The sequence below is a fragment of the Camelina sativa genome, chromosome 3 (assembly GCF_030686135.1).
Source record: "Camelina sativa cultivar CO46 ecotype springtype chromosome 3, ASM3068613v1".
Taxonomy (NCBI): domain Eukaryota; kingdom Viridiplantae; phylum Streptophyta; class Magnoliopsida; order Brassicales; family Brassicaceae; genus Camelina; species Camelina sativa.
Window position 1 is genome coordinate 14,334,129 of NC_141882.1, and position 23,218 is coordinate 14,357,346.

At 35.6% G+C, this 23,218-nt stretch overlaps 3 protein-coding genes and 1 pseudogene across 5 annotated transcripts; 2 read left to right on the top strand and 2 right to left on the bottom strand.

Moving 5' to 3' along the window:
• The first annotated feature begins 6,108 nt into the window (after positions 1-6,108).
• On the top strand, positions 6,109-9,843 carry LOC104777207 (conserved oligomeric Golgi complex subunit 6). Its single transcript, XM_087504546.1, has 9 exons — positions 6,109-6,687; positions 6,781-6,888; positions 6,999-7,066; positions 7,698-7,821; positions 7,921-8,067; positions 8,286-8,540; positions 8,622-8,906; positions 9,001-9,135; positions 9,225-9,843. Exons 1-9 carry the CDS (start codon positions 6,265-6,267, stop codon positions 9,720-9,722), a joined length of 2,043 nt encoding a protein of 680 aa, XP_087360672.1. The 5' UTR covers positions 6,109-6,264; the 3' UTR covers positions 9,723-9,843.
• On the bottom strand, positions 9,769-11,114 carry LOC104777206 (pentatricopeptide repeat-containing protein At1g31790 pseudogene; annotated as a pseudogene). The gene has a single exon (XR_015592618.1). The product of XR_015592618.1 is annotated as a pentatricopeptide repeat-containing protein At1g31790 pseudogene (transcript).
• LOC104777209 (protein LUTEIN DEFICIENT 5, chloroplastic) lies at positions 10,024-15,109 on the top strand. Of its 2 annotated transcripts, XM_087504556.1 has the most exons (16): positions 10,024-11,361; positions 11,470-11,935; positions 12,107-12,323; positions 12,436-12,507; positions 12,605-12,715; positions 12,800-12,991; positions 13,090-13,251; positions 13,328-13,423; positions 13,516-13,617; positions 13,705-13,737; positions 13,817-13,897; positions 13,979-14,061; positions 14,176-14,307; positions 14,379-14,439; positions 14,525-14,590; positions 14,735-15,109. In XM_087504556.1, the coding sequence occupies exons 2-16, from the start codon at positions 11,703-11,705 to the stop codon at positions 14,879-14,881; spliced, it is 1,788 nt and encodes a 595-aa protein (XP_087360682.1). In that variant the 5' UTR covers positions 10,024-11,361; positions 11,470-11,702; the 3' UTR covers positions 14,882-15,109. The 2 variants fall into 2 exon arrangements, with proteins under 2 accessions (XP_087360682.1, XP_010499724.2); XM_010501422.3 differs by having other exon boundaries at positions 11,324-11,935.
• On the bottom strand, positions 15,023-21,754 carry LOC104779019 (formin-like protein 14). Its single transcript, XM_087504544.1, has 18 exons — positions 21,439-21,754; positions 21,024-21,147; positions 20,199-20,902; positions 19,886-20,107; positions 18,256-19,694; positions 17,944-18,064; positions 17,561-17,632; positions 17,263-17,361; positions 17,030-17,071; positions 16,872-16,952; positions 16,739-16,789; positions 16,578-16,659; positions 16,402-16,496; positions 16,191-16,262; positions 15,968-16,084; positions 15,761-15,829; positions 15,598-15,664; positions 15,023-15,500 (listed from the first exon to the last, which is right to left on the bottom strand). Exons 2-18 carry the CDS (start codon positions 21,094-21,096, stop codon positions 15,316-15,318), a joined length of 3,591 nt encoding a protein of 1,196 aa, XP_087360670.1. The 5' UTR covers positions 21,097-21,147; positions 21,439-21,754; the 3' UTR covers positions 15,023-15,315.
• Positions 21,755-23,218: the final 1,464 nt, after the last annotated feature.

Below are 23,218 nucleotides of genomic sequence, written 5' to 3' on the forward strand. Positions count from 1 at the left end.
AAAGAAGATCTTTCAAAGTAATGTTTTCTCATTTGATTTTCTGCCCCCCCCCCCCCCCCCCCCCCCATCCCCTTACCCCCTGACCAATAATTTAAATTATATAATTATATTAATTGTTTTTTTATATAAAGACCTGAGTAAATCAGTCTAAATAATTGTACTTGATCATTTTTCACTTTATTTATAAATTTGACAGGAGCAGTATACATGTATTATTTTCATTGAAATTAAACATAGTAATTCATACAACTGAGTGAACTATTGTTTTTTAGTTATTTTATTATTCCCATAATTGTATTATTCTTTGTTTTATCGAGTTAATTATGAGATAAGATTTTACCATTTCTTTAAAATTATTTTAAATTTGCCATTTTTTTAATTTAAAAACACAATTTTACACATTATATTTGGGTTGATTGGGTTCTTTTAGGGTATAGTTTTTGTCATTAAGTATGTATTCATGAAAAACATTCCCCAAATTTTTTAGCTTTTTAAGTAGAAAAAATAGTAAAAAATGGCAAATATGGAAGATTTTAGGGAAAATGGCAAATTTAAAAAATGGTTAGGCAAAAATGGCATTTTAGACAATCATCCCTTGTTTTATATCTATTTTGTTTGGTTTCTTACATAAAATGTCATTTTCTAAGGCAAAATTTACGAAGACGCCTTCTTAATAAAATTTTATGGATATGCTATTTTTAACACTTATGATTTTGCTTTTTGCTAAAATACATACTTTATAACAAATACTAAACTCTAAGATAAAACTGACTAAACCAAACATAACATGTAAAATGCATGCTTAATCGTATTTTGTAGCTTAAAAATGACAAAACCATAAAATTTTAGATAAAAAGACGAAATCCATAAATGTCACTACAAAATACTAAATTCATAATTGATTTCTTTTTGTTTAGTTAAAGATAAAAATAAAATGTGGTTGCTAATAATATAATGATTTTTTTTTGCAACATATAGTGAAATGAATATGTTGTACCATTTGCATCACCATTCACGACCCTTCAGAAAACTATTGTTTTGTAGATCAATCTAACGCATAAAAATTGGCGCGTTTAAAACAAGAGTTAAAATATCATAATGTTGATTTAATGTTTTTGCTATTTGTTTCGTACATCAAATTTGTTCGATAGTGCTACTACTACGTGTAATTGTTTGAGTTTGTACTGAAGAATTAGTTACAAAAAAACAAAATATAGCCCATTAGTTTACGTGGTTCAACACCCATTGCCTACATCATGAAACAGCATAACTCGATGGTATTTGAAAGAATCGATAATAAATCTCAAATTAGTTTCAAGATGTAGTACTAAATTAAAGGGTGATTATACTCGACAAGCAACAACATACGGATGGATCTTTACAAACCATCAAGATGACTCACTTGTGTGGGGAGCGGCTAGATTAAATTATGTAGAATTCCCGTTAGAGACAAAAACAAAGGACTCTTGGTAGCAATTCAACAGACTTGGATCAGAGGATATACATCTATTGTTTTTGAAGGTGATTGTGAAATTTTAATCAAAATGGCTAATGGTCTACGTTAACAAATCTTCTACGAGATATAAGTTTTCGAGCATCTAAATTATGTCATGCTGCTTTTACCTTTACAAAAAAGAATGTAATAGTGTTGCACATGCTTTAGCTAAGTTTGGATGTAATGAAAAATTGTATTGTATGCATTAACGCGAATTTGGCTCCTTCATACTATTTATAATAATTTTACCAAAAGTCAATATATTTTCAATTTGTGGAAAAAAAAAATTAAAGGGTGATTATAGGATTCTCAACTAATTATACTAAAAATTGTTTGGATAGTAAGAGTCTTCGATGTCTATATAATTTATTTATTTTTGTCAATTGATGTCTAATACTAGTTAATCAATATTATGCGAAATTAGTGACTGCAAAAAAGTTTGATAAAATATTGGACGTGGAGAATTTAAAATAAAACATCTATAGTACCTAAAATTCGTTTGCTCATCACCCTCATATATAATCTTTTGAACCATATCAATCAATTTTTCTATTAGTATCCAAAGAAATCAACAACTACATCATATAAACCAACTAAATCAGATTCGTATTCATCGTGACAGTGTAAAGCAGTTTTTTTTTGTTGTTGTTGGAAAGGTATATGAAAATAATCGACGGGACAAAGCGTGAGAGACCGAACTTATAAATGTGTTTTTGTTTGTCTTTTTCTCCCTATCAACCATTGTTGGATAATCACTAGCACGTGATTGTTCCTATGATATTATGTCACACCAAAAAATTACATTTATTTTTCAACGATTTGATATGTTTATTTGCAAAACAGAAAAAAAAACTCACTAAGGATGCTTACATTCTATTTATGACACGTAAATACTATGATTTATACGTCCACTAAAACCTAGGTTCAAGAGTTAATCTGATTAGAAGTACCTAAAATATATATATAAGACCAAATGAGTTAACCAAAATACTATTGTAAGTGTTTTTGATAAATATTTTTGAGTTTTCATGATTTCAATGTCTTTTTTTTTATCAGTGTGGCTGTGTGATCAATGTTGGTTTCTTATTTTCTTATTTTAAAAATCTTTTATTTATATTTCAATAAAGGTTACTGAATTATCGTAGTCTTTAATTGTGTATTAAACCTCTTTTTCTCTAGAAATTTTCTAAAGTACTCTCGAATAAAGGAGATTACATTCATGTTTATGGTCAAATCACTAGTGGACCTTTTGGTTCCTTTGCTGATTTTATTCGATTGTTTTTTAGTTAAATAATTTATTTCCACTCTTTCTGTCAAGGTATCTTTTTATTATTTATATTTCTTTTGTAAAATGATCATTTTTATATTTCTAATGTTAATTTTTTCTTAATTAATAGATTTAACCTTTCAACAAAATAATATAGCAGCTAAATAGTTTACTTTTTCTTTCACATAGATCGTTTAAAACATTGTACGACACTTAGACCAACTGACCAAATAAACAAAACAATAAAACTTTGAAGAATAATACTACTATATTTAACTAATAAATTCGATTTTAGAAAAACATAATCAAACCTGATTAAAAACAAAAACAAAAACAACGTCCGGTCGAATAATATCAATACTCATGGTGCACATTTAGAAATCGAATATAAACCCCACGAATAAAAAAACGGCGGGTAATACAACTATAGTAAAAAAAAAGTCATTACTATAAAAATACGTGTTTAATGATTACTAGTTAATTAGTTACCCAAACAATTCTCTTTTTGTGAGTGGAGCAAAGTATTGATACAATTTTTTGATATCATTGTGAGGTTGACCATCTTAACATATCATATCATTTGTGGAAGTGCGACGCACACACACACACATTTTAATAATTAATATATATGAAAAAATTTATGTTCGGTTTGCAACTAGGATTTTTTAGTAAAACTTTATCACTTCAATTTATATATTTATATATTGGTTTATTTTCGTTCGATTACATAAAGATCTCAAACCAAGATTTAGACTAATCGTCAAACCCATGATGATTAGTTGATATATAAACGTAGTTAATTAACCATGACTAAAATTGCGACAAAAGAAAAATTGAATTTTGTTCTCTAAATTTCTCTTTTTAACCACTAAATTACTAAGTTAGTTTTTCTCCTTTCTGCGGATTCTCCTTTCTAACTAGACAAACCAAGTTAATCCCAAGATATGCATGATGGTATTGGTATTAAACTATTAATTACAAGTCATCAGCCTTCAAAACCTTAGTCATATAGCTTCGAACAAGATTACGCACGCTTATGACTTATGATAGAAACCAATATATACACAGTGATCGATCCTTTTCGTGACCATGAATGCGACATACATTGCTTCCAAAACTATCTAACAAGAAAACAATATAAAGAAAAGCAATTCAAATATCTATGGTTTTCTGAAATCTGTGAATTAATATATGCTCATCAATGACGTTGAAACACACTCATGAGAACTGAGATGACATTAACCGACTGTCCGGTACGGTACATATACATACACTAGCAAACAATATTGGCTTTTTTTTTTGTTATTTGTTTTTTTTTACTATAACTAGATTATTGTGTTATTCAAAACCTTACTTCAAATCAATCTATATATAGAAGTTGAATTTTTTTTCTCTGACTTCTAACTTCTTTAATTTTCTTTCCGTAACCAGTTGAAGACATTGATGTCACGAAATTATGCATAACATATTCTTTTGTCTGGCATAAATTCTTTTTGATATTTAAATGCCTAATTAGTCATAGAACTAGTAGTAGACATAGGCGTGTGTTTTCTTCGAGGATGGATATTAGACCATCCTGGTCGGGCCCGTAAACCCACTTGGGAGTATTTATAGCCCTAATCATTATTTATCTTAATCATCATCTTGTGATGTAGCTAGCACAACTCGTCCACCATTGTTTTTTCCCCCTTTTTCGATTAATTATTCTTTGCACTCTTACACAATCCTTAATTTAACTTTGCACCGTCCATTGTTAACAAAAATTAATTAATAAGGATTTGATTTGATCTAACGTAATGCTTATTTCTAGGTAGATGATGGTTAATCTTTAGGTATTCAAGCCATGATATAGTATTTTAAAGCTAAGTGAAATTAATAGGTTCATTTATTTTTTTGTTAACGTGGAACTTGGTTATGGTACTTATGCCCATAATTAGTAGGGTTCATTTTAGTGTAGTAATGAGCTTTGTCTACTGATAACAAATGATTGAGTATTAGATATACATGACCCGATAGACTCCAACTAAGTTATAACACACATGATGATAGATTTTTTTTTTTTTGCTAAATCACATGATGATAGTTTGGTTCTAGAAACATGATTTTGCTTGAAAATAGTAGACACTCGATTTTATGTTGAACGTTGAAATTAATGTCTTTTTGACTCGCATGCATGTTATTTACATCCGTGAAAACAATTTGGGTTTTTAGTCCGAATCACGAGTTCAGAATTTTTTTGTCAGATTGGAAATTTTGTAATTTAGCATTAGAAATTACTAAATAGATAAGTTTGCATTGAACTTCATAGAATCAAGATTTGGAGCCAAAAGTTAATGTTTGCCTCGGAGTAGTTGTGGTGGAGTCACGATTTGGCATCATTTCGGAATAATTATGTGACAGCATAAATTGTAAAATCACATCATTGCCATATCCTTGCTTTGGATTCGCAATATCGAGATTGGCATAAAGTTTAAGAATAAAGATTTGACACAAACAATTTTGTATATTGGAAAAAACATTTTATTATTTTATATAACAAATGAATGCTTACGTATATATTTTTCTTACACCGAAATATTTTTTCTAATATTCCTAAACAAGGTTTGGTGCCACAAAATGAAATATCAAAAATAAAAAACATATGGTATGATGTTATCTTTGATGGGCCATTATAAGAGGCCCATATACAAAAACGTTGGGCCTAAATTTCTGAGTTTTCGACACGTAGAATCATTTCAGATCCGACCGTTCTGCAAGAGGAAGATTAGGGCTGGGCAAAATAACCGATAACCAAATAACCGACTGAAACCGAACCGAAAAAAACTAAACCGAACCGAACCGAAATTCTTCAAATACCCGAATGGTTAGTAAAAATCTATATCCAAACTAACCGAAACCGAACCGAACCGAACCGACAATTAAATGGTTAACCGAAATATCCGAAAACCTAGAAGATATCAAATATTATATACTTAATATTATGCAAAACTATAAAATAAACTTAAAATATAAATTATTTCTAGATTCAAAACAATTAAATATTTTAAATAATCAATATATGTAAATGTTATTATTTTGAATTTACAAAGTTAAATACTATTTTGTAAAATTGAATCAATATTTTTCCCTTTTTTGTATTTTTGTTATTGTATATTTGGTTAATTTTGGTTATATTAGGTTAGTTTTGGTTATATTTGGTTAATGTTAATATAATTTATGTTAGTTATGGTTATTTATTTAAATAACCAAACCGAAACCGAACCGAAAGAAACCGAACCGAACTAAACCGAAATTTCATAAATATCCAAATGGTTACTATATTACTATATCCAAAATAACCGAAACCGAATACAACCGAACCGAAACCGAATGGTTAACCGAATGCCCAGGCCTAAGGAAGATCACCAGAGATCGAAGAAGAAGAAGAAGAAGAAGAAGAAGAAGAAGAAGAATGCTCGAAGATCGTTTGTAGAAGAAGAAACCCGAACGAAGCAGAGTAACAATGGCGTCGACGGTGGGATTAGCACCGGGACTTTCTCGGAAGTTGAAGAAGGTATTGGAATGTCGTACGGATAGTCCGGATCTGATGGCGTCGCTTAACGCTTTATCCTCTTTCTACGACGAGAACAGTGCTCACGCACGGCGGAACCTCAGATCGACGATCGAGAAACGAGCGCTTCTGATCAACAGCGAGTTCCTAAGCGCGGCTGATTCGACTCAGATCGCATTGGATCGTGTGGAGGAGGAAGTGAATGCTTTAGCTGATTGTTGCGATAAGATCGCGGCGGCGCTAAGTAGCTCGGCGGCTACCACTAGCGATATCATTAGCACTACTGAGAGGCTTAAGCAAGAGCTTGAGGTTACTACTCAGAGGCAAGAGATCGTTAACTGTTTTCTTCGTGATTACCAGCTTTCGAATGAAGAGGTGAGTGAGCTCTTAGCAAATCATTAACTTGATGGTGATTAGATCTCTGTAATGTGAGATGAGGGTTTGATTATTTGATGCAATTTTTGGCAGATCAAAGCGCTTAGAGAAGATGAATTGAATGAGAATTTCTTCCAAGCGTTGTCACATGTTCAGGAGATTCATTCCAATTGCAAATTACTTCTCAGGACGCATCATCAGGTGAGATTTGCCATATTTTCACTGTGGTTTCGCAAAATGTATTTAGTTTTAGTGCAAACTGGATCGTTGTTGTTAGTATTGTTGAGTGTATGGGACGTTTGTGGATGCAGCGTGCTGGCTTGGAACTGATGGATATGATGGCTGTGTATCAAGAAGGAGCATACGAGCGCCTTTGCAGGTACATATCTGTTTCTTTCTAAAAAAAGTAGAAACTTACTGTTTGGATTTAGCATTGCTAGTTTGAAACTTAGATTGTTTGGTGTATCCTGAACTTCTCCACAATGTCTCTTTACATATCCGTTTCTTTCCCACAAGACTTGTTGGCAGAAATTTAGTGTTTGGATTTAGCATGAAGTCCTCATTTCGGAATTTGGATTTAGATTGTTTGGTGTTTCGAACTTCTCCACAATGGTTCTTCACACTTTTTACTTTGCTTATGGCTGTCTAAGTCGTGCTAGAGTTATGCATTACATATGTAGCTTGGAAAGAAATAAATTTTAGTTTATCCATACAAAAACATTTACTCATATGTAAATAGAGGATCATCTTAATTTGGTTCAAGTCAGATCCACCAAAAAAATTGGAACTTGCATTGGGTGAATGGAAACTGTTTTTTCATGATATATATGATGAAGTTCTGTTTTGGAAAGAGGTATATGTCTTCTATATCCGCCTAGGGCCAACAAAGGAAATACAGGACTAGCCCTGTCCAAGTTGAAACTACTGAGTGTCTTTTTATTCTTTTTGCTGTGAAAATTTCATAGAAATTTGAAGTATCAAATATAACTAAAGAAACATTGATCTTCTAGGTGGGTTCAGGCTGAGTGTAGGAAACTGGGTGATACAGATAACCCAGAGGTGAGTGAACTTCTGAGGACCGCTGTTCGCTGTCTCAAAGAAAGACCTGTGCTCTTCAAATACTGTGCAGAGGAGGTTAGTCTTTCGACTTCACTGAAGTCTAGTCTGTGTTGAACTATAGTGATATGGGGCATGTAAGCCTGATCTCCTTATGAACTATGTCAAATCATACAGGTAGGAAATCTGAGGCACAATGCGTTATTTAGAAGGTTTATTAGCGCTCTTACACGTGGAGGACCTGGAGGAATGCCCAGACCCATTGAAGTTCATGCTCATGACCCCTTACGATACGTGGGAGACATGCTTGGGTGGTTACATCAGGTTTGTGACAACATTTTCTTCTCCTATGATCCCCTCGTTTAATCCTCATGCTACTGATATCAGAATGGTGGTTTGTTTGCTACACTCAACAATAGATATAGTACATTAATAATTGTCAGATCAAGTGTGTAAATTGATTATTAGATAATCATAGACATTAGACTAAATATCTGTGTTGTTGTTTTTTCTTTCCTAAAGTGATGTTGTTTTGGCTGCAGGCTTTGGCATCAGAAAGAGAATTGGTTCATGCGTTATTTGATATAGATGCAGCTGACCATAAATCAACTGCAAAGAATACCTCTGAGAATGATGCCCTAAAGGCAGCAGAATCAAATTTTACATTTGTCCTGGATAGAATATTTGAAGGAGTTTGCCGCCCATTTAAAGTGAGAGTCGAACAAGTTCTGCAGTCACAACCAAGTCTTATAATTTCTTATAAACTCACCAACACATTGGAGTTCTACAGCTACACTGTGAGTTTCTATTTAACCTCTAAGAAATGTTGACCTTTATGAGCTACTGGTTTCATCATTGGTTTCTATCTCACCTTGCAGATCTCAGATTTACTTGGACGAGACACTGCTCTTTGTAATACAATCGGGATGGTGAAGGATGCTGCACAGAAAACCTTCTTCGACATTCTTAAAACCCGAGGGGAGAAACTTCTACGATACCCTCCACCCGTAGCCATTGATCTCTCTCCTCCTCCAGCTGTCCGAGAAGGAGTTTCTCTAACTCTTGAGATAATCGAGAATTACAACAGCATGATGGTTTCCGCTTCAGGAGAAAAACCCGCTTTTGATCCCGTCCTCTCTGCACTACTCGACCCAATCATCAAGGTAAATGAAAGTAGAAGCAAACTTATAGTATATCTTGTCCATGATAATGATATTTAAATTGAAGCAAATTTCTCAACTTTCTCCAATCCTGCAGATGTGCGAGCAAGCTGCAGAGGCGCATAAATCGAAGAAGAGTGGCCATCTACGCAGAAGAAGCAGAACAAGTACCGACTCAAGCCAGTTAACCTCAGTCGATGCTCTACTCTCTAGCAGCCCATCCCCACCACAGGTATCATTCGCCTATACAACACCGTTACGGTACATCAATGTTCTTAACCCGAGAAGATGTTCCTAAGTTTCATTTCTTCTTTTTTGCAGAACAACGAAACACCCTCTAAAATTTTCCTCATCAACTGTCTATGCGCGATCCAACAACCGTTGCTAAGACATGATGTTGCGTCCCAATACGTAACCAACATCGGATCAATGATCGAAAACCATATAAACCTCCTTGTCCGGAATGAAGTTGACACACTACTCCAAAAATGCGGTCTTTCAGACAAAATGCAAATCTTCCGCTCTTCCACATCTGAACTTCCCTTGTCTGAACGACAAGACACGTCACCCGCGATGCTATCCGAATGCCTCAAGGCATTCTTTGGCCTCGTATTGGGAAGCGAAGGCTCTCTTCCAGAGTTTGAGCAGATACAAGTCCCTAAACTCAGGTCTGAAGCTTGCGTCAGAGTCGCTAAAACTCTAGCTGAAGCTTACGAAGTTATATACCAAGCTGTAACAGATCAACAAAATGGATATCCAGATCCGAAATCTCTCGCTCGACATCCACCAGATCAAATCCGAACCATTCTTGGTATATGAATATGTACGCTTCTTCTTTTTTTCATTCATCTTACGAAATCAATACTTTTAAACCAAACCAAACAATTGATTAATCTTTTTGTCTAAATTCTCTGTTCTTATATATATATAGATATTTACATATCAGGTTTGTTATCATTTTCTCTTATCTATAGTTTGTTAAATCTAAAAGTGGGCTTCGTTCAAAAGCATGTCATGTGATTTGATACCAGTAGCTTTCATCTGATGGAGAAGCTTAATAGCTTCAATGTAAAACCCATTCTGCATATAACCCGCGACCATAGCGTTCCAGCAACTATCACTCGTCTCATCTTTCCTACTCTTGAACACCTGTTCTGCCTCTTTCACCTTCCCATACTTCCCATACATCTCAATCAACCGACATTGGATCAAAAAATCAGACTCGAACCCGAGCTTTATAGCATTCGCATGCACTTGATGCCCGCTTCTCCCACCGTCACTCACCCATGTACATGCTTTCAAAACATTAGAGAACACTGAAACGTTCTTCTTGACCCCATGCTTACCCATTTCGATGAAATCGCGGATTACTTCTTGAAACTCCCCTTCTCTGTAATCGTTAGTAACCTTGGCTGCCCAAACAACGGTGTTAGCACTGGAGAGCTGGTGTAGCACAAGATTAGCGTCTTCCAAACACCTGAACTCTCCGTAGAAACGTATCAAAGAACCAGAGAGATAAGAATCTTCGTCGTCTATAAAACCTAGCTTCTGACACAACCCGTGAACCTGCTTCCCTAACGACAAGTCTCTGCTCATAGCACACGCTTTCAAAACACAACCCATAATCCAAGACGGAATCTTGAAAGCACCATTCTTAGAATGTTTCAACATGGAAACAAAGAGCAAAGCAGCGTCTTCGTAATCACCCGTTTCAATACAACCGAGGAAAACAATCGACCAGGAATGAAAATCTCTGTGAGGCATTTTATCGAACATCTGGCGTGTAATATCCAAACGCCCACAAGACACATGCATCAGAAGAAGACGATTGACAAAAGTGGTCGTGGGTCTTATACTAGACTTCATGATATGCACTTGCAGCTCGTAAGCTCCACGTCGATCGTTTTCTCTGGCTGATTCTTTCGCAAGACAAGAGTAAAGGTCTTCGTTTCCAGGTAGAGAAAGCGAATCCATTAGTCTGAGAATATCAGAAGTTGAGCAACGTGGAATTGAATTTTGCGTCTGAATCTGTGGCTGTTGTATAACCACGACTGGTTCTAATTTTTGGCGTTTGGGTTTCCTTAGCAAAAGCTGTACATCGAAGTTGGTTCTGACGTCGTTTCCTACGGTTCGTGCGGCGGAGTTGTTGTAGTTAAAAGAAGGAATCAGAGATGGTGGAGATGGCGGTAATGCTAACTCCAAAGTTCTCATTTTTTTTTTGCAACAGGAGAAAAAAAAAAAAAAAAAAAAAAAAAGAGCTTTAGAGCTTCAGCTAACTTTTTAAAAAGTTTGAAGATTTTGTATTTACAAATCTGAGAGGAACTGAGAGAAGCAGCACTTTATAAATTGGTTTCCAATTTTTGTTTTTCGAAATTAGAGAGAGACCAGAGAATTTTACATTTGTAGAAGAAGAAGACGATGAAGAAGAAGTAGAACAAAGCTACAAGCCAAAAACCCGGTTCGATTCAATCTCAAATAATAATATTAGGTCCGGTTTAGTTTGTAGCGTAACCGGCTCGATTTAAGATATGAAATTTGTTTGTTGTCGTCTTTTTGTGGTTCGCAGGTGCGTGTTATTATTGTGTGTTAACGACGTGTTTAAGGAAACTAATCAAAATAAAATCTCTGGAGTTAGAGAGACTTAGTACAGCTCTTAATAAAAGAGATAATGCGTATACGTTAGTAAAATGTACACGTGTCACTTCTTCTTCTTCTTCTTCTGAAACTTCACACACTGAGAAAATTTCGAATTTTGTTTTCATGGTTTTGAGTTCTGTGTGATTTGAGGTTTTTTTTTTTATGGCTATGGCGTTTCCTCTATCGTATAATCCAATCACCGTTAAACCAGTAACGTACTCTCGGAGATCGAACTTTGTAGTTGTCTCTTCTTCGGGTTCTAATGGAAGAGATCCTTGTGAGGAGAGTTCAGTTCCTAATGGTGGTAAAAGCATCGATAAGCTTCAAGAAGAGAAGCGTCGTGCTGAGTTATCTGCTAGGATTGCTTCTGGAGCTTTCACTGTTCAAAAATCTAGGTGAATAAAATCAAAACTCTTTCTCTCTGAATTATAAAAAAAAAAAAAAAAAAAAAAAAAAAAGAACAAGAATCATGGATTAGAGATTTGAGTTTAGTTTCAGTAATCATACATGATCTGATTTTGACATATATGGTTTCTTGGTCTGTCTTTTGTTTGTGTTTGTGAAAGTTTTCCATCTACAGTGAAGAATGGTTTATCAAAGCTTGGAGTTCCAAACAATGTTCTTGATTTCTTCTTTGATTGGACTGGCTCTGAACAAGACTACCCCAAGATTCCAGAGGCTAAAGGCTCGATTCAGGCGGTTCGTAATGAGGCTTTCTTCATCCCTTTGTATGAGCTTTTCCTTACTTATGGTGGTATTTTTAGGTTGACCTTTGGGCCAAAGGTTTGTCTTTTTTGGTTTTATCTTCTGATTTCTTTTCTTAGCTTAAGGGTTAAAAAAACAGTACTTGGCTTTGAGTATAATTATGAATCTATATCATTTTTGGTGTTGGTAGTCGTTCTTGATCGTCTCGGATCCTTCTATTGCTAAGCATATATTGAAGGACAACGCTAAAGCTTACTCCAAGGTATAGTAACTTAGTAGTAGCACCAATAATTTTTACAGATGAATATGATCTTAGAGTTTGGTGCTTTTCCTTATACATATCTACTTGTAAATCTTAGGGGATTTTAGCTGAAATTCTAGATTTTGTGATGGGAAAAGGACTCATACCAGCTGATGGGGAGATATGGCGTAGAAGAAGGCGTGCCATTGTTCCTGCATTGCATCTAAAGGTAAACCAATTTCTCAATAATGTATGATTCTTTAAGTTGAAAGATATAAATCATTGTTTTCATTTTCTTGTCTCTCTTTTATAGTACGTAGCAGCTATGATTAGCTTATTTGGAGAAGCTTCAGATAGACTTTGTCAGAAGCTTGATGCTGCTGCATCAAAAGGGGAAGAAGTAGAGATGGAATCACTCTTCTCTCGTTTGACACTTGATATTATCGGCAAGGCCGTTTTCAATTACGACTTTGACTCGTTAACAAATGATACCGGTGTCATCGAGGTTCTCTCATGATTACATACATTTGCTTTCAGTACTTTTTTTATTTACCTTTCTGTGTGTTTGTTTGGATGAAAAGCTTTTTGTGTTCTCTTTGTTAGGCAGTTTACACTGTTCTAAGAGAAGCTGAAGACAGAAGTGTTTCACCTATTCCTGTTTGGGACTTACCGATTTGGAAAGATATATCACCTCGTCAGAGGAAAGTTGCTTCTTCCCTGAAGTTGATCAATGACACTCTTGATGAATTGATCGCAACATGCAAGGTATAACTCGGAGTTATGTCCAAGAATTGTTCATAGCTCTTTGTATCCTCATTACATTTGTTGTCTTCTTACACAGAGAATGGTAGAAGAAGAGGAGTTGCAGTTTCACGAGGAATATATGAACGAAAGAGATCCTAGCATCCTTCACTTTCTTTTGGCTTCAGGAGATGATGTAATAATATAGTCTGTTGTTTTGGAATCCAATAGGTATCAGCTGCAACGCATCTTTAAAATGACATGTGTTTCTTCCCAATTTGTTTTCAGGTCTCTAGCAAGCAGCTCCGTGATGACTTAATGACAATGCTTATAGCAGGACATGAAACATCAGCTGCAGTATTAACATGGACCTTTTACCTTTTAACTACGGTAGAGAATGGACATTATCAACCTAAACAAAAGCAGTTGATTTGATTTGCTCCCAAATTTTTTATAACAATTGTTGGTATTGTGCAGGAACCTAGTGTAGTTGCCAAACTCCAGGAAGAGGTATGGATATACATGATTTTTGCAAATGATCTTAGAAGAATATTCACATGTTAAAAAGAACTGTTTGGTTTTATTTTAGGTTGATTCTGTTATTGGGGATAGATTCCCAACCATAGAAGATATGAAGAAGCTGAAATACACTACCCGAGTCATGAATGAGGTAAAAAGGCAATTGAATTTACTGGTTCAGACAAAAAAGAAGATCATTGGTTTTACCTTTTTTACTTTAAATGATGTGCAGTCATTAAGACTATATCCACAACCACCAGTACTGATTCGTCGGTCTCTAGAGAGCGATATGCTTGGACAGTATCCCATAAAAAGGTCAGGGAACTTCAATATTGTGGTTTTCGTTTATCTGCGTTTTGGCAATTAGCTTGCCTTCTAGAATGCAGTTTATGAGTTATGATAAAATATTGTGTTTGAAAAACCAACCAGGGGAGAGGATTTCTTTATCTCGGTTTGGAATCTACATCGAAGTCCTCTTCATTGGGATGAAGCGGAGAAGTTTAATCCCGAGAGATGGCCTCTAGATGGACCAAACCCAAATGAGACAAACCAAAACTTCAGGTACTAGCTTTTTGCTTGTCACTTCTCATTTGATTATAGTTTTGATTATATCAAGAACTTTTCTTCTCCAGTTACTTACCTTTTGGTGGAGGACCGCGGAAATGTATAGGCGATATGTTTGCTTCGTATGAGGTAAAGATTTTATTGACATCAATACTTGTTACATATGAGTACCTGCTTCAGATGTTCTTGTAGTCACAGAAATCTCTGTTTGTAGAATGTGGTAGCAATCGCAATGCTTATTCGAAGATTTAACTTTCAGACTGCACCAGGGGCTCCTCCGGTATGGTCATCAGCAAACTCCTTCTGTTCAATCTCAAAACAACAGAAATATTTTAAAAACTGAGCTAAGATAAAACTTGAAACTCAAACTGAAATATCACTGATGATTAGTTCGTTTCTCGAATTTCGTTTTGTGGATGGACAGGTGAAAATGACTACAGGAGCTACAATACATACGACAGAAGGGTTGAAATTGACAGTGACAAGGAGGACAAAACCTCTCGACATACCATCTGGACCAGTACTTCCAATGGATGCTTCCCGAGATGAAGTTTCATCTGCTCTGTCTTAAGTCTTCATCTTTGCAAAACTGAAAACAAAGAGCAAGCTCAACTGAAGAAGCAAAAATCTTGTGCTAGAACAACAAATGTAGAATTTGTTAGAATTGACCAATGCTTCTGATAATTTCTCTGCACTATGTTGTGCAGACAAGTAAAAAGTAAACATTTATTATTCTTTGGAAAAGAAAAATGTTTTTCTCTGCACAGTGATGATAATATAACTTTTGGATTCTACAAAAGTTCAAATAGTTTCTAGGACATAAACACGAACCTCTGATTTTTACATAAATGAAGTGATCAGAGATTAAAAAAACACTTCCATCGAACATCATCGAAATTGACTACTTCGTCTCTCGTTCCGTATGTGCAACATTGACTCCTATAAAGAAAAGCTTTTAGCGATCCGAAATCTTCGGGTCTTCAGAGTTAAAGAACAATGTTTGTTTCATGTTCTATGTCTATGGATCTGCTGGATAAGATCGTTATCGTTATCAGCGCCATCTTTCTTTGTTGCTGACTTCTCCTTTATTGCTTCTTTCTCCAGTTTCTTCTTATCAGCCTCGGTTTGTTTTTCATTCTCCTCTCGAGATTTTATGAACGTCTTCATGAAAAGAGTCAGAATCTTGGTCACTGCAGATGGGAACAATGGTCGGATTAGAAATGAATAGAGATGCACTTGTCCCATAATGGCTTTAGACAATCTAGAAGAAGAGATTAGTGCATGTACCTTGCTCGAAAGGACATCGAGCTGGATCTTCACCGAAGTAGTGAGACAAAGAATCTGCATTTCTTCCCTGTGAATAACATATATCTAATATTAGGATTGGAACATGAGTTCGAATTGCTTGTCCCAGAAGGGTGAAAGTAACTGAGGAGTTGTTATAACTCACCACTTCTGAATATAACGAAGCAAGCGTCTTCACTTCCTCATCAGCGGTATCAAGAAAATCCTTCAAGACCTGAAACATAAAGTAATCTTATTTGAAACAGCTACAAACATTTTGTGGTTCTTATCATTTGGCAATGAGTTAACCAAGATGCACATTCCTGATACCCATATGAGCAAACTCAGAACACATTTTCACTGTGTAGCTCACCTTCCGGAAGCCCAAAGAAATGGCACCATCATTTTCTGAAGCCATGAGTTCTTGCTCAACCTTTTCAAGGCCTTTAGTCGCCGCTTGCATTTCTTCAGCCAACGTTTTCAATTCAATCTGCAATATTTGGAAACAAATAATAGAAAGTGAGAATGCGGAAGTTCATATTGCAAGCTCTAGCATCTAGCACAAGAAAAGAAGAAAGCATGATTAACAAGCATACCTTCGATGCAGCTTCTAAGTGAACAAGGTCATTAGCAAAATCCAGCAGTTCTGGCATTTTCTCACCAACAAGCTTAACAGTAAAAAGGAAATAAGGTATAAGTTTCATCTTTACGCAGCACCTTAGGCAAATAACTGCATTAACAGTATGATGCACTTCTAACATGCTCTGGAAATACTGAGATTAGAAAATCAAGTGAGGCTATTTCTACCTTGCATAAGTAATGCATCAAAGTCATTTTGTTATTTCTGGCACGTGTATCAGATAATTTAAGAAGACTGTCCAGTTTGAACCCCACAGCAGACCCTGCAACGCAAAGTCACTACATCACTAACAAATACTTTAAGAAAAATCATGAAACTGGAAATCAATAGGAAAACATGATACCTCTCGCAGTTCCCTGATTTAGAGCATTTCCCAGTGTTAAAATTGTTTGCATAATTTGACGCAACTTTGCAGACTCCTTCACCTGGAACATGATAATGAATCTTAATTACCAAGATGGAGATATATTGCCATGACTTAGAAGATCTCACCCTCCACTATACCTCTTTAGTAGCAGCGTTTATTATATTTAGGCAGCTTTTTAACTCGTCAACCTGAAAAGAACCAAAAAACAACATCGATTACAATATGTCTTAAGACAGGATCGACCAAATTCAGAGAGTTTCACTTTTCTACCTGAGAAGCAAAGGTAATCTTAAAGCCAAACACTCGTAACTTAGCTTCAATACGTGGAACCTTCATTAGTTCCATGAAAAACTGGTACATATGCAAGGTTAAGAGTCAGAGCACAGATGTATACAAGTATCATCCAACGCTTTAAGAACTGGACAAACCTGTTCACACTTTCCGAGCATTTCCTTGTCACCAGTATAATTCTGAAACAAGAACAACATGATTTAGCTTCAGGAAATAAGGAAGTGTGGATAGGAAAAAAAATTAACATGATCTTTCTTTGGTTTAAATTTTTTATCAAGCTTACTGTTTATCAAATATCGTTAACTAAACTTTCATAAGGGAAAGAAAGATGGCTTTAGAAAGAAATATGACAATAAAATTTTGAAATTACCCTTAACATTTCCATTTCCTCCTTGGTCGGGCAAAATTTGATGAGATTTTCAACTTGGTCGATGTCCAGAGCTGATGAATCTAAGGCTAGAACTGCACTCTAAGATAAGAAAATTATTTGAAATATTCAGTATTAGAAATCTTGTAAACATTCATTGAAAAGAGATGAAACTATACAAAATGTTAGATAAAGATATGTAAGCACTAAAGAACAAAACATGTATGTTTATGACAACCACCTTTCATTATTGTTACAACGCCAAAATGATGAGCAGAAAAGACTGAAAGCAAACACTTACAAGCATATCTGGTAGAGGAATCTTTATTTTCGTAAGCATTATTTCACAGTTATTTGCTCTTCGCAGGTCAACCTATACAAACAAAGCAAAAAGGTTAGAAATGAAAGATAAGGAAACTAAGAGGCAAAAATCGTAATCATTTGTATTAGTTACAGAGTACCCATTTGCGGGAATAAGTGACATTTGCAATGTCTATCATTTGTCAACTTTTTCTAGTAGCCAAAGTTAACCTTATATCATCATGTAATTATCTGGTTATTACACACTATATAGCTGTAGGTGATACCTGTTTAATTGATCCACTCTTAATTTTTGGTTTATAAAATGTCATTTACATATAATAAATGTTATATGTATACAGAGGTGAAATTGAGATGCCTTACCAGTTGAACTTTCTCGGGTTTGCTGATACTAGAACCCCGGCGACCTGTGTTTTTCTTAGCAGTGGTATCTGAAACTGCAGAAAACAGACTCTCGAGCTCTGATATATCTATTTCAGGGGCCCTGTCATGAAGATTCGTAAAATTCATCGTATTAGTTCAAAGAAAAATAGCAGCTAATGGGAGACAATCAAAACTGCAAGACAGAACTGGAACGACAGTTGACTTTTGTTTCATCCATCAATTAAATTATTCAGAGACCATGAATGTCAAACTAAAACATAAACAAGACGGAAAAACAGAAGAGGAACCCACCGTTGTTGATTTTCTTGTTTCTGAGTATCAGCCCACAAACTACCTTTTGCTGGCCGAGTAACCTTAGACCAATGCAAAGGTTTTAGCACGGTTTTCTTAGGTACAGCATTAGGAACACTCCCGCCTCGGCCTCTTCCAAGTCCTGAGGAAGCTCTGCCCCTTCCTGCAGAAGGAGGTGGTGGTGGTGCAGTTGAACCTTTTGCTCCCAGTGGTGGTGGGCCACTACCTGTACCACGACCCAGCCCTGGTGGAGGAGGAGGAGCGGGGGTCTTGGATACAGGTGGTGGAGGCGGAGCAGGGGTCTTGGATAGTGGTGGTGGTGGAGGTGGAGGCGGAGCAGAGGTCTTGGATAGTGGTGGTGGTGGAGGTGGAGGCGGAGCGGGGGTCTTGGATAGTGGTGGTGGTGGAGGGGGAGGGGGAGCACCCAACTTTTTAGATGAAGGAGGAAGTGGCGGAGGAGGAGGTGGCTTAGGGGCATTTGAAATATTAGCCTTAGGGGGAGGAGGTGGTGGTGGTGGTGGCGGTGCATATTTAACAGCAGGAGTTGCTTGAATTGGAGGAGGAGGTGGAGGTGGAGGTGGTTGCGCCTGAAATTTATTTCCTGTGCTCCCAAACGAAGGTGGCCGCGGTGGCGGTGGTGGTGGTTGAGCTGAGGGTTGAGGAATGCTTCTAAAAGGAGGTGGCGGGGGAGGAGGAGGTGGTGGTGGTTGAGCTGAGGGTGGAGGGATGATTTTAGAAGAAGGTGGCGGAGGAGGAGGTGGTGGTGGAGGGGTTTTGTTGATAGGCTGACGTAATGTTGTCAAGGGATCTATATTGCTGAAACTAGTGAAAGGAAGTGGTGGCGGAGGGGGTGGCGGTGGGGGTTGGGGTGAAAATGAGGCTGTGCTCGTAAAAGAAGGAGGAGGAGGCGGCGGTGGAGGTGGAGGTGGAGGTAGAAGTGTGACATGAGCAACGGAAGACGGTGGATCTGAGGGAACAGTTAAAGGGTAGACACTGTCTTTCACTGGAACTTCTTGCTGCTGGTGACGAGAGAACTCATGAGATTCCTCTGAAGATTCAGGAGCAACAGATAAAGGAATGTCGTATGTCTCATCATTATCAAAAGGTATACGAATGTGAGGTCTCTGAATGGCATCAAAACCTTCATCTGAACTATCAGCGGCACTAGATGTGTTTGTCTCCTCCTCGGAATCAGGAGAATTAAAATAAAAACTCCCTTTTTGCCGAAATCTTGTAAACTCTTTCGCATCATTTATGGCAGCAAGTTGTTTCAGCAACCACAACGCAGCATCATCTCCATTCTCAGCCAAATCCACACCGCTAAAAAGTTCTTGAACTCTAGAAAAGGCTTCAATGGGCAATCCACCAGTCTCATCACCATTTACTATTGGGGTTGGAACTTTCTGAGGCGCGGCATTCTCAACTTCTCCAAACAAGACCTGGATGCATAAAGAATGGAGTCATGACAAACACATGTAGAGCTTAGTATGAGTATGGACTATCTTTATCCAGCCATCTAAGGTTAGTCATTTTTTGTGTTTCGTTTCTCCTTTCTGCACCCATCTTTTCTCATATCCAACAAAATTACTATCATATAAAATTAAAAGAGATGGATAAAAAAGGTACACACCTCTGCTCGAAACCCTTTTGGGTAATGATCCTTGGCCTCCCAAAGAATATCCAAGTTGTCAGAGTTCAACATTAGTATGTTGGACCTGATAAATGCAGTATTGAACATCACACGAAACATCATAACCTCTCGTTCTGGATCTAGATCCATATGCACACACTCCAGAACAACATCTCCTTGAACCCAGCATTGGATGTCAATCTTGATAACGTCACATTCTGCCTGCAGCCATATTGTACAGACTTACATTACTAAGAAGAGTTATACTTTATAGAAGGTGTAGAAGAAATCATAAAAACAAGAACACACCGACCTGTCGGTAATGGCGAAGGGGTTTTTTCTTATCGGACATAGAATACACCATCTCCGTGGAAAGACCAGCTGTGCTACTATAGTTTCTTCCAAAAATACGTATAATTGGTCTGCAGCCATGTTGAGAGTCAAAGTTTGGAATAGCTCGAATAATAATGCAATCCAAGGAAAGAGCTCTTTCAGGAGGTGGCCACTCAGGATTTATGTTTCTCCTTGCTACATACTGAAGATAACGCAGTTGAGACGGGAATGGATTTAACGGCGAGAGCAGCTGCAAGAGACCCTTGGGAGCTTCTCGATGCACAATCTCAAGAGTTCTGCGCTCACCACTGTGAACTTTCCTGAAAATCAGAAAACTAGCAAGAATAAAAGCCAAAAGTGGCCAGCCTCCTCTTTCACAGTGAAGAAGAATCACATCCTGACGGTTCCTACGAGCAAGCCAACTCTCACAAACACGGAGAAAATGCTGAATCAATGACAAAGGGAGCAAAGGGCAGCCTTCATACTGCCTCGGATACTCAAGAACCGTAACATCATATTCACAGAGAGTTTCAGCAAAGACACTCTTTTTCTCCCCTTCTCGGAAATTGAAAGCTAGAAACGACGATTCCGGGAACTCTTCGTGTAAATCGTTGATGACTTCATGCAAGAAGATCTGATACAACCCATCCGCCAACACCTCAGTGCAAAAACATGAATCAAAAACTGTACATTTAACAAACAGATTGACTAAAATTAGATGTGCAAAAATCCAAAGAAACTAAAAACAGTAATCAACTAAAATAGCTCTCTCATTCATGATTAAAGAAAAGGAATGGTAAGTTACCATAAACTCTATCAGCAAATTCAAGCAACCCATCTGGTGGTCTCTTGTAAAAGAACCTACTTAATAGAGACATTTAGGCTAATCGGCAGATTAAACTATGCTTTCGATCAACAACCTCGAGAACCTGAGAAAACAAACAAAAAATGAGCCATTCGAAGCTACGAGTAACCAAATCAAATCACCATCGAAAACGAAAAACAAAGTCTCACAAATGGTTTAACAAAGTCAAAAGCTAATCGAATCAAACAAAAATAGGCAAAATCCCTTAAAATTACAATCAAATTGGAGATAAATCTAACATGAGCTTCGAATACGGATGGTTTTTGAGGATATGCGAACACTGGGACTTCACAGAAACCCCTCGAATTAGGGTTTATAAGTGCAGAAGATGAAGATGATGATAACGATGAGTTACCTTATTAGAGTAAGAAGAGTTTTGCAAAAACCGATGCAGCTGAAGCGGCGAAGGCGGCGGAATTGCGGCGGAAAGGCTCCGGTGGAGAACACAAAGGATGAAAATCGGGGAACGTTTGGTTTTTTTTTTTCAAATTTTGAAAAATAGAGAAATTTGTTTAAAGGGAACAGACGACAACATAAGCAGACGAATCGCTTTTTCGGTTTATTTAAAAAAATTTCCCAGTTCTTTCATGTTATTAAACTACTAAAAAGTAGTGCTCAATCGAATAATATTCAAATTAAAATTTGTTAAGTTTTCTAATACAAATGTTTGTGGAATTACAATTATGATAATACCATAATGTATATATTTTTAGTAATGTTATTGTTATTATTATTATTTTAACCCTTACTAATGTTATTTTTTTTTATTTTGGTTTTCTGATTCTGATATTTATATTGTGATATTAATAAATTCTAATAAGAATTTGAAAATTACTAAATAGCACATCACATAATAAAAAATATTATCTGAATGTATATGCCAAGTTTGTTCATGCATTTTTGACAATTGTTATTTACGTTCGATCGATATTTCAAGATAATATAGAATATATTAGCAATATAATGGTATAATTAAGAAAATTCTACTATATTAATTGAGAAGTACAAATATGAAATTAATCCGAGGTCAAAAAACAAAAAATGAAACCAACCTTATAAAATGTAAAAAAAAAAAAATACATTGTCCTGGTCAAATGTTTAGATTTTTAGTAAAGGTACAAATAAAATTTTAATATTAGACTAATAAAATCTTTTAAATAATTTTTAGTTTCCAAAAAAAAATTATTGTCTCTCCAATTCAATTACAGACGAAAATAACTAATTAATTTTAAAAAATTATAAACTAATCAGAATTTTAAAAACTAAGATTTTATCCTACTATATTAATTGAGAAGTACAAATATAAAACTAACCTTAAAAAGTGCCATTATAAATAGTTAAGAAAAAGATAAAATCATTGAGAGTAATAAAGATAATTAATAATTAATTAATCATCTAATTATCTATTTAAACAGATAAACTCAAATGTGAATCCCACCATCATCGGGTTGTATTCTGTTTACCGCAAGTTCTATTCTATTTCACACTATTATCAAATCCCACACACGAATATTTATTAAAAAAACATAGCTACAAAAATGTTAGCGTTCCCATTACCTAAAGATCTGACGTCTTTTAAGAATTAATGGCCTATTTGCATCAATTACAAAGGTTTAACTAATTTTATTTATCGTTACATGCAAATGTTTTATTGACAAAGGTTTTCACTTTCAATAAACATTTTTAAAATACAAAATTATTATATAAACCAACCAAATTTATAATCACAAACAATTATAAATAACATAATAAAGAAAAAAACAAGTTTACATTACAAAAAAAAATCAGCCCGCAGTCTACTGCGGGTTAGTACCTAGTATCTAAGTATACAAGATGATTATTTTTAATAACTATGTTTGGAAGATTTTGTTAAGATTTTAAATTATGATTCTCCTATCATCTTTCTTTTATTTCATTAACAAACTTTTTTCAAATCATATTAATATTTATAATTAATAAATATGTAGATTTTTTCTGCATATAGTGTGATTTGAGTTTTTAAAAACAAAGATATGTTGTTCAATCTATGAAAAGAGAATTGTTATTTAATGTTCCACATTGACGGGTTGGTAAAATTAAAATATATCTGGTTGATAAATTAATAAATTTTATTTGCTCACAATTACAATATTATA